We start from the raw sequence: 12,067 nt of genomic DNA on the forward strand, positions 1-12,067 counted from the left end.
AGCAAGTCTAGGAGGGCATCTTTCCTAGTTGGCTCCCTGAGTACCTGTGGCAAGAAATTATCTCCCACAAGCTTCAGGAGCTTCCCAGACTTGCTCATCACAGCAGTATGGTATTCTCAGTTGATGTCTGGGAAGTTGAATTCTCCCATAAGAACAAGGGCTATTGATCCAGAGATTTCTCCTAATTGCCTATAGAATAACTCATCAGTGCTATCATCCTGACTGGGTGATCAATAGCAGACACCCACTACGACATCTGCTTTGTTTTCCAGCCCCCTAATCCTCACCCAGAGGCTCTCAACCACATCATTGCTAACTCTAAGGGCTGTGCAGTCAAACCTCTCCATTACATACTGGGAAACTCCTCCACCCCACCTGCTCTGCCTTTCCCTCCTGAACAGCCTATAGCCCTCCATCCCAGAACACCAATTGTGGGACTCCTTCCTCCAAGTCTCAATAAAACCAATGACATCATAGCTCTGGGGACTGACCAAGGCTTCCAGTTCATCCCGTTTGTTTCTCATACTACATGCACTGGTTTACAAGCATTTCAGATGTGCTCCTAAGCCCTCAGTGCTTCCAGGAGCAGAGCAAATGCTGCCATTAGCATTGCCACCCTCAGGGGATGCCAAACCAACCCTTGGTTTACCTTTAGCTCTCCTGATGGTATCCCCTTCCCCCACCAGTTTTAGTTTAGAGCCCTCTCAATTGATCCTGCCAGCTTATGTGCAAAGATGCATTTCCCCCATTGGAACAGGTGGATGCCATCAGGCCCCAGAATACCTTGTCTTTTAAAGACTCTTCCATGGGTATAAAACTCAAAGTTCTCCAGAGGCACCAGTCCTGGAAACAGGTATTGATATCTTGGGTATCTGGCAATGTATTTTGAAGAAAAGGGACATGTGGCCTATCAAAAGTCAATCTTGCTTTAGCAGCTTGACATGATTAAAGGCTTTGCCTGCTCATCAAGGCTGCAAGGTTGTGTGAGAAAGACACCAAGATTAAAGAAAACAGGATCTTTGGCAGTTAAGCGGGTAGAAAAACAGGAGCTGATAACCACAGGAATGTCAACAATTCTAAAAATGGGACTGACTGCTTGTATGCTTTTAACCAATCTGTATAGCAGCGTGTGAACAGTGTATGTAACCAATAGAATTAAGGTGTGACGTGTGTGCGGATATGAAAATTGTATATAAGTTTGCAGAAACTTAAGTAAAGGTTCTTCAACTAGGATCATATTGATATGTTTTTGAGTCCGTTATTTCACTCCTACATTGGGCACACCTGTTTCTTCCAAAGTCTTTCTCCATTACTGGGAGGATTGAGGAAAGCACTACCTGTGCTCCTGAAATCTCTTTTGATCGACCTTGGACTCCTTGTTGTGATATCGTTAGTACCCACATGAAAGAGCAGGAGTAGGCAATAGTCCAAAGACTGTACTAAGCTTGTCAGTCATCTGGTGACATCCCTGATTTGGACCCCAGGGAGGCAGCAAACTTCCCTGAAAAGAGGGTCTGGTCTGCAAATGGGTGCCTCTGTTCTGCTAAGGAGGGAGTCACCTACGACCATAACCCACCATTGTTTCTTTTTGGTGCTGGTCTTAATGCAGGTCTTGATGTGAGGGACTAGTTGATCTGACCTTGGCAAGAATACTTACATAGGTTCCTCCTCTTTTATCTCATCAAGTCTTCTGTCATACCCAGAGCCTCATGCCTTTTCTGTAAAGGTATACAAGAGGGTAAAGAAAAGTTTTTTTTACAGCTTTGTGCCGTAACTTGCATCATTCCCTCTCTATCCCCTGTAACACTGCTTTCCTTCTGGCATGAAACAGATCCTAGGCCTACCTCAGTAGTGGCCATGCTGAGCTAGGTTGTCTGTAACTGAGATGGCAGAGCACAGGTCCATTGATCAATCTCTGTCGCGACGGAGGGAAGACACAGTCACTCAATATGAGTAATCAGCAGACTTCGTTTATTGTCTTTTACAGTCACCTTTTATGCCTTCTTATAATTAGCTCATACATATTACAAAAGTTAAGCTCATTATTGGTTAGTTGCCTAAATACCAAGTCCGCCCCTAGTTTCTCTTCTGTAGTTATCTGTTCCCACCTGCAACATTCTTTTCCCACCAAAATCTTCCTGTTATTGTGTAACAAGGACAGCCAAAGACAGTGTATTTTGCTTTACTTCAGATAAGCTGAGAGCGATGTGCATTTTTGTCCAGCCAGCTGGACTATGTCTATGAGACCTTTTTCAGCTAGCCAGTTGTCCACAAATCTCCTTCTCAGACTCAGATGCTCCTCAGTCTGTCCACCTCCTTCTGCAGTAAAGCCACAAGGCAGAACACTTCATCCACCTGGTTGCACCATCCGCAGGTTTATTTGCTGTCACCCTCCATCTCCACAAATATCCCTACACACATCCTACGGCCAGAAATCTAGATAGTTGCATGCTTTAACAGGAGTTCTAGCCTGCATTACAATGGTGGAAGCAATCACTGGATGGCTGGAAACATACCCTGTGCCCCATGCCACTGCCTAGAATACTATCCTGGGCCTCAAAAGACAGGTCACGTGGCGACATGGCACCCCAGAAAGAATTGAATCAGACAATGGAACTCATTTCCGAAACAATCTCATAGACACTTGGGCCAAAGAGCATGGCATTGAGTGGGTATATCATATTCCGTATCATGCACCAGCCTCTGGGAAAATTGAACGATGTAACGGACTTTTAAGGGCTACGCTGAAAGCAATGGGTGGTGGAACTTTCAAACACTGGGACACACATTTAGCAAAGGCTACCTGGTTGGTTAATACCAGAGGATCTGCTACTCGAGCTGGCCCTGCCCAGTCAAAGCTTTTGCGTACTGTAGAGGGGGATCAAGTTCTGTAGTGCACCTTAAAAATATGCTTGGGAAAACAGTCTGGGTCATTCCTGCCTCAGTCAAAGGCAAACCCATTTGTGGGATTGTTTTTGCTCAGGGGCCTGGGATCACTTGGTGGGTGATGTGGGAAGATGGGGAAGTTCAATGTGTGCCTCAAGGGGATTTGATTTTGGGTAAAAACAGCAAATAAATTGAGTGATGTTGTTACATAACACTGTATATTATCATTGGTGACAATGGTAGAATTTGAACCCATGGCCCTGGAGAGACTGGATATCTTGTGGCACCCATCTCTACCATTTTAGATTTAAAGATTCGAACCTTATTTCTTTTCAATTGCCACACCAACAAAAATTGATTTGTTTTCAACTCTAAGACACAAGCTCAGCAAAGAATGTAATCACTATTCTGTTTGTAAATGTAAGAATAATTTTCGTACTCTTAAGGGGATTGCTGACAAGTCTGAAAAGAAAAGATATCCTATTAAGTAGATATCTTTAATAAATTGTCATTAGTTATCTGATACAGTCATCTACATTTCAGCTTTTTTTTTGAGCATATTTATTTTGTAATTTATCTCAATTAATAAAGTAGGCAGCTATAGACTTGTAATGAAATTAGTCCTTTTTTTTTCTTGAGGGTAGCTTCTCCACACAATTCACATATTGGCAACTACTGGAGAGGCATAATATTTGGTGCAAGAAGTCTGAAAGAAATTGTCATTCACTTTAAGGAAAATTATTAAGAACATATGATTTCTTTGTCTTTCTTGGTAGTTAGTACTGTATGCATTTATGTATATTTTTTTTTTGGCTGCTTTAATTGCGTATGGCTGAGAGTTACAGATTTTTCAAGAAGAAGGCACAGCACACTGTGTGCGACGCTGTCATTTCTATGCAAATGTGAATTATCACTGCAAATATGACCAATGTTTTAATGTCCAAAGGATGTATAAGGCAACATGTAGAAAGAATGTATTAAATTCGCAGGTCCCTTAGTATTTTTTCATGTTAACTATTTTCTTTAGTTTTTTCATATATAATTCCTTCAATGTTAAGCTTAATTGTAATTCTGTTTTTAATTTTACTGATACTTACATGAGTGGCTAAATTCTCCGGATATGTTGTCTAAAATCAAGCAGTCTATTCATGCTGTGGGTTTTCTTAAATCAAACAACCCCCTCCATTTTAAATACCTGGAAGCTGTGGTAGATATCTTTAAATGTGTTTGTTTATATGTGAATTAATTATAGATTTCTCTATAAAAATATAATCAAAATTAAAAGCAACATTTCCAGGACTTATATAATCATTACTGTGACAATCTCAAAGTTTTTGAACTAAAGTAGAGATAACTGCAAATACTGAACCTCACCACCTAAATTTTAGAGCTGTAATTATTATCATGATCTTTCCCTACTGTCAAAAAAGGGGGAGAAGAACAGAGGATCTCTCCTGTTTGTTTCTCTAAAACAGAAGTTGACAGACTCAGAACTGCTGTCTGATTAAAATCTTTTATGTGTCTGTACTTTCTGTGGCAAGAATAGTTTTTACTCATTTTCCTTTCCTTTTACATCATCTGCTCTCAGAAAAGTTATCTAGCATTTGTTGTCTATATCAGTATTACATTTCATAGGCTTTCACAGAACTGTATTCTCTTATAGCTGTGATTTAATATGCAATGAGCTTTTTTCCCAGCATAAATATATTTTTCCTTCTTCGATGCAACAAACCATTCACTTACCATGAAACTGTGGGAGGACTAAGTGTTTGCATATAATGTGTCAAAAAAAGGAAAAGGAAAATAATACAATTGGAATCAGCTGTCTTGCTAAACAGGGGAAAAAATTAGCACTCATTTCCAGGACATTACATATGGTGAGAGAACCTAAAATTTTGTCATACATTCTGTCTTCTCATGATTTGTGGGATATAGGATGAAATACTCACTCTAGTCTAGCCTAAGTGTGTCCACCTTTTAAGGTGGTAGTATTCAAAGATCCAGTTCAAAGAGTAATACTCAAATACTCAGCTTTTCCCTCTAAAAATCCTCCTGGCTATGCAGAAAAGCTTTAATGTGCAAGTCAAGTATAATTCATTTATATAGCCTGGATACTTCACTTGGGAAAGGGTGAGCATAACGCTCCTCCACCTCCTCAGGCACCGGAATGGGACAGTCAGTGAGCACTAGATTTGTACTGCTCTGTGTCCCTTCAGCTTCCTTTATAAAAGACCTTTGTGTGTACACAGCTGCTCACACCTCTAAGTAGACAAAAATGAATAAATATGACAACACAGTGATGGGAACAGCCACCTTTCATAAATTTCTTTTTTTAGAGCAGAGTGTTCTTGCTGCTTCTGAGAATGGAGGGTGTGAAGAGGAGCTGTTCTTTTTTGGGACCTGCAGACCTTACACCCTCTGAGAACTTTAACAAATACCACATGGAAAATCGCAAGAGGTCTTCTGCCATAGTGTGTTTTAAATCCAGAGATACTTATTCAGCACTACTTTATCAAAGCTCTCTAGATTGTTGAAAACCAAGAGAGAGTAACCACTACAGAATGATTTCACAGAAAACAGAGGTAGCGATACAGTAGATGATTACCTAGGATGTTATCTTGCAAGGTACTGACTGCAACCTGCAGGATGTTTGGCATTTCTGTCTTCCAAGCAGTGTCAAACAATTAGGTGAAACAACTCTTTCCAAATGTTTGATATTTTGTTTGGTTGTTTTTTTGTTTTTTACATTGAGTCAGAGTATTGATCCCATCAGCATTGTCTGCAGCCAAGCTCAGCACAATATTTTTAATCACTTTTGAGTAGTTCAGTCATTTCTCATATAATCAGAATAGATAAGCTCATCAGACATTAAGGAAAAATCACATAGTACTTTCTACAAGGTCAGTGAAAGGACTTAGTAATGTCCCAAGAACATGCTAGTGCACTAATAGTGTCTGCCTCAATTTAAAATTGAAAGCTGATCTGGCAGAGATCCAGTTTCCAGAGCACTAACTTGTCTATAGAAGTAATTCTGACCCTGAATGTAAAAAAACACCTGCACATATTCAGGGAGAGACAGAAAGACCCTGTTATAGAAAGGTTTCTGAAAAAATAATGCTGATGTTGTTACATGGCCTCCTAGAACCTTTTTAATCTTATTAGTAATTTTTTCTCTCCTTGACATTTTGAAGGCTGAGAATGAAATAAAGAGATGTTTCATCATTATTTTAAGATTCCTTCTCTAGTTACTCTTGGAAATTGGGAAAAAAATTATGAAGAACACAGCAAAAAAATAATTAAGGACACCACTTACATTGAAATGCCCCACTAATTACATCATGCCAACTGCAAATACATTTCCAGTTTGGGGTTCCTTTCAGCAGCAGTTTCTAGTGGGCTGAAAATAACATCTTGAATTATGTTTCAAGTTATGTTTTTCCACATTTAAAGCCACAAAGAGATCTTTAGGTGTTTCTGTTGGTGTGGTGTTTGGGTTTTTTTTGCTTACTTGTTTGGTTGGGGTTTTGGTGGAGCTTTTGTTTTGTGCTTTTGTTGTTTGTTGGTTTGTGTTTGGTTTTTTTTAAATACCTACAAAAATTTAATGTCATATTTCCAGATGTCAGAAAATCTGACACAAATTAGCAGCAAAATTATTCTGGCAAGTCCCACACAGCACTAGAATCTCAAAAAAAGCAGAGAACACCACTTTTTACTGCATGTGTCCCCTCTGGTAAATATATATATGCTCAGCAGTTTCAAGTAGCTGGGCTGATTGTTTTAGCCTCTTTAAATCACCTGTGCTGCTTGGTACAGGCTTTGCCCCTTGCTGGCTTGTTCAATTAGTGGGTCTGGGCTCAAGTTACTTGGGAAATGACTCTTGTTAAGCTGTAGTCTTTACTTGTTTTTGTGTATCCCTTGTGGCTTATTTGCTGTTTCTTCTCCTTCTCCTTAAACTGTTCTGGTGTCTCTGTTGTTTTTGCAGTATCTGTTAGTAAATAAGATGTTGGTGTCTTTAATGGGGTTGTTCCAGAAACAGGGGTACTGATGCCTTGCATGGAAAAGTTTTCAAGTCATAGAGTTGCATAATAATTTAGTTCAGGAGGAACCTGTGGAGGTCATCTAGTCCAACCACCCATACAATGTAGGACTACTGAGTTAGATCAGATCTCCAGCAGAACAAGAGTTTATGGTTTGGGTTTAGGCTTTCTTAGGTTCTGATTCAGTTTAAGTTCTTTTCTTGAACAAGAATAATTTCCTTAGACAATTTACCCTTCAGGAGTTATATTTTTTTTCTTAATTGTTAGGTATCTATTACTATCCCCTGGAAATCCATCCATCAGGATGGATGGCTCTTCTATATAATAGGTGAGTTTATGTACTGTTTCTATAGTAGATACTAAAGTTATGAGTCTGGTGCTCTACCATCTGTTTCAAGCAGTTAGCAGTATTCAGAGGGGACCTTTAGATGCTTCTGGAATAAAATAGTGAAATTCAGTATCCATTTTGTACTATGGAAGTTGCAACTATTATTGTCTAGACTTCTTAACTAGCTCTGAAAGAAGATAAGCTATCAGGTGGTAAAAATTCAGTTTATAAAAGTAGGTAAAGGTTTTGATCTTACCTTTTTTCTGTTTCTGTCTTTTGCTTCAGTGGTTTTTTTTTTTTTTTCCCTCTTCCTATAATTTTATTCCAGCACTGTAATGGTATGAGTACATTTGCAAAGGGGTACTTACATGTAATATGTTACCTGTTAGGTGTTTGGGCTTCTATTTGGATAGAAGCCTTAAAAAAAAATATTGCATTGCTAAAGTACTTGTGATTGGTACTAAAGATATTAGTGTGTTTATATAGCTAAAACTAGGTTTTGACAGGGGTCTGGAGAAGTGAGTGCCACACATGCACACCTTTCAGATATGCTATGGAATGATAAGCCATGGTGCTGTCTTTATCCTAGGTGTATATTCTTGAGAAGGAAAGCACAAAATGAAACATATTATTTACTTGTTCTTCTCTATTGACTGTGAATATATTGAATGAGTTTAAACATTTTGTTAATGCTAAGCAAACTCATTGTTTTAGCTTCCTCATATATGTTGTATCTCTGTATGAAAGCATAGTATAATTGCTAACTTCATTTGGAGAAAACTGCCACAGAGTTTCATTATTGTAATTAATTTGTATAGAACCAAAAATGTACTTGATGTGAAGAAATGGCATGATAGAGACTATATTACAACAACCGTTCTGTTTATTCCTTTTTTTTTAGGTTTTACTGGGACTTAATCATGCTCATAATGATGGTTGGAAACCTTGTCATTATACCAGTTGGAATCACATTCTTCACAGAACAAACAACACCACCATGGATTATTTTCAATGTGGCATCGGATACTGTTTTCCTATTGGACTTGATCATGAATTTTAGAACTGGGACTGTAAACGAAGACAGCTCTGAAATAATACTGGACCCTAAAATCATTAAGATGAATTACTTAAAAAGCTGGTTTGTGGTTGACTTTGTCTCGTCAATACCAGTAGATTATATCTTTCTCATTGTAGAAAAAGGAATGGATTCAGAGGTTTACAAGACAGCAAGAGCACTTCGTATTGTGAGATTTACAAAAATCCTCAGCCTGTTACGTTTATTACGCCTTTCAAGACTGATTAGATACATACACCAGTGGGAAGAGGTAAGATATTTATGGTTATAACATTTGCTAAGATCTTATTTCTACAAAAAACTGTTCGGGTCTCTCCAAAGAGCTACACACAAACGAGAATGGAATAAAGAGTTTTTACTCCCCAGTTAGTGTTATTACATACAGGTGCTAGTAGAAAAGTCTTGTTGGAAAAAAGCATAAAGGAGTAACCATCTTCTGTCTGCTAACCACAGAGACCAAAAACGTGTTTGGGACCATCAGAACAATGAGCATAGATGGGCTCCTACTGAGAATATTAGAAATTTTAGCAACCACCTAAATATGCATTTGAGTTTGGTGACTAGCATTTATGAAGTTAATACTCTTGTAATAACAAAGAACTTAAAATACATGTTCATATTTTTCTATTTCAGGAGAAATTTAAACCATTTATAATGGAGTAGATTTCCTAGAACTCCCATTATTTGAAGGCTATATGTAGGCTGAATAAATTGAATGCTGACCTTCATAAAAAATGGGTAGTTCAAATTTTGAGTAATTTCCTTCTAAACTGTCAACTTCACTATTTCCAGATGTGACCTTATGCTGCCTGCCAATTTGGCATGACATTTCCAGGAAATTATGGCATTCCCTAATTAGGCATGCTTATGGCTAGTAAGTGTTTAATGCTTTGGCAAATAGCAACGTGATTCAGCCATTTCATTTCTTGCCTGTCCTCATTTCTGTAGTTCTAAATATCATGTTTTAAAAGGAAGTGCTAAAACCAGGAAAAATAATGTCTGTTTTCTAAACCTTTCTTGCAGCAAGTGTAATGAGAATTATTTTATAAAGTATTTTCACAGAAACTGTTAAAATAGATTTGCATAAACTTATTTACCTATTTCAATAAAGATTTATTTAATTAAATTAATATTTAAGGATTATTTGGTACCATTTCTGGTGCTTTTCCTGCTGGTTATCTCCCTTTTAAAGTATTATGTTCATTTTCCAGTTTAATAGAAACCTAAATGCAAAGCCATCTCACAAATAATGTCAGATTATATTTAAAAATGGCATGATTTTGGATGGTACTAAGTATCAAAGCCTAATAAATTTACAGTTGCTTTTCAGAACTCTCCTGAAATAGATAATGGTTTTTTATTAATGTATTTTGTAAATTCTACTTCTTTTTGCCTCTCTGTAATGCAATATAACTATATTTTTGACATAGAAATAGAACACTGCAGTTTCGTACTCAGTTTAACTAAGGCAAATGATTAAGCATATCTTGCTGTTTTACCATAAAGATGTGCTTTTGTCTGCATTTTACAGAGATACAACCTTCTGAAATGTGTTCAGTGACATTATTTTCTGGCAGCTTGAGTTAATAGCTTGCCACTATACAGTCCTACTAAGTAGAGAAATTAATACTCTCTTTTTCCCTTCCCACCTGTTTTCAAAAATAAATCAGGTATTCTAAATCAAAAGTGGTTAAATCGAGCACTAAGTGGGACTAGAAGGGACCAGAAGATGTGGTCCAAACCAGCAATAACTGGTGTTTTAGCTCATGTAATCTATAGCTAATGGCTGCTGGTGTCTCCAGGCTGCTTTGATTGCAACTTCACATTTGATTCTACTGGTAAAACTTGCAAAATATTTTTTTGTGTGATATTTTATTTGGCAAGTATTGAAAACTAAATGGAGTCCATCTTTTTGTGTTTGATAATACGTTACAGAGTTCCCTGGATGTTCTCAGGAAGGTGAAAGAGGATCAGAATTTTTTTTTTTTAGTATTTGAGCCTGCAATAAAGCATCAAGAAGCTCATTGGCTGCTTTTAAAAAAGAGCTCTCGTGACTGTGAAAACATGTGGGACAAGTGATGAATATGTAGACTGAAGCAAATTTTGATAAATCCCCAAATTAAATGTCTGCAAAAGAAAATTTAACCTTTTCTTTAGCATCTTACAGAGGTCAGAAATGAAGGTGGTTATGGATTTTCATATTTATCTTTTGTTATCACAATAGTTGATTATTATTTTGAATGTAGAGTGTGAAACTGTTCTGCACTGTGATTTCATTACCACTTTGGAGAAACTGTATGTTATAGCATTGTAATGTTTTAAAACAACAAAACTGGCTAGGGATTAACTTTGCTGAATTAGGAAACAATATTTGGATGATCTCATAAGGGTAGTCAGTGAGACCTTTGCTGCTGATATTAATCTTTCCTGTATTGTGCGTGTATGCACATGCACAACAGGGAGACTCTGTTAACTAATTTTTATGACACAGAACTACTGTCTATTTGTGCATGGTTAAAAGGATTTAATAGTTTTTGCATATAGGCTGATGTGTTGGTTTTAAATGTGGTGCAGATAGATCTGAAATACTATGTATTTGGATCCAGAATAATGACCATTATGTCAAAAATATTGAGAGGACAGTCAGTAAACTCATTATTCCACCAGGCAGCTTTACCAGCCGCTCTTCCCCAAGCCTGTAGCATTGCATGGCGTTGTTACAACCCAAGTGCAGGACCTGGCACCTGTTGACTTTCATACAATTGGCCTTGGCCCATCAGTCCAGCCTGTCCAGATCTCTCTGTAGAGCCTTTCTACCCTCAAACAGATCAATACCCCTGCCCAACTTGGTGTCATCTGCAAACTTCCTGAGGGTATACTCGATCCCCCTCATCCAGATTTTTTGATAAAGATATTAAACAGAATTTGCTACCACTTGTGACCAGCCACCAACTGGCTTTAACTCCATTTACCATAGCTCTTTGGGCTCGGCCATCCAGCTAGTTTTTTTACCTTATGAGGAGTATGCAAGTCCAAGCCATGAGCAGCCAGTTTCTCCAGGAGAATGCTGTGGGAAGCAGTGTCAAAGGCTTTACTAAGGTCCAGGTAGACAACATCCACAGCCTTTCCCTCATCCACTAGATGGGTCACCTTGTCATAGAAGGAGATCAGGTTCGTCAAGCAGGACCTGCCTTTCATAAACCCATGCTGACTGGGCCTGATCACCTGGTTGTCCTGCACGTGCTATGTGATGGCGCTCAGGATGATCTGCTCCATAACCTATCCCAGCACTGAGGTCAGGCTGACAGGCCTGTAGTTCCCTGGATCCTCCTCCTGGCCCTTCTTGTAGATGGGCATCACATTTGGTGATCTCCAGTCACAGAATCAGAGTTTGGGATGGAAGGGACCTTTAAAGGTCATCTATTCCAAACCCTCCTGCAATGAGCAGGAACATTTTCAACTAGATAAGGTTGCTCAGAGCACCATCTAGCCTAACCATGAATGTTTCCAGGGATGTCCCTGGTTAGTCAGTACTGCTGATAAATGACTGCAAGGGTATTGGTGAGCACTTCTGCCAGCTCACCCAATACCCTTGGGTGGATCCTGTCTGGCCCCATAAACTTGTGTATGTCTAAGTGGTGTAGCAGGTCACCAACCATTTCCCCTTGGATTATAGGGCATCATTCTGCTCCCTGTTGCTGTCATCAAGCTCGGTGGGCTGGATACCCTGAGAACAATTGG

At 38.6% G+C, this 12,067-nt stretch overlaps 1 protein-coding gene across 1 annotated transcript in view; it reads left to right on the forward strand.

Annotated features, from left to right (window-relative positions):
• LOC121080703 (potassium/sodium hyperpolarization-activated cyclic nucleotide-gated channel 1-like) overlaps window positions 1–12,067 on the forward strand; it is a 180,323-nt gene that overhangs the window by 27,617 nt on the left and 140,639 nt on the right. The window contains exon 2 of the mRNA XM_040578839.1: window positions 8,153–8,576. Within this exon, the coding sequence (XP_040434773.1) occupies window positions 8,153–8,576 (424 nt within the window). The remainder of the gene's footprint in view (window positions 1–8,152; window positions 8,577–12,067) is intronic.

Source organism: Falco naumanni, chromosome W (assembly GCF_017639655.2).
Source record: "Falco naumanni isolate bFalNau1 chromosome W, bFalNau1.pat, whole genome shotgun sequence".
Lineage (NCBI taxonomy): Eukaryota > Metazoa > Chordata > Aves > Falconiformes > Falconidae > Falco > Falco naumanni.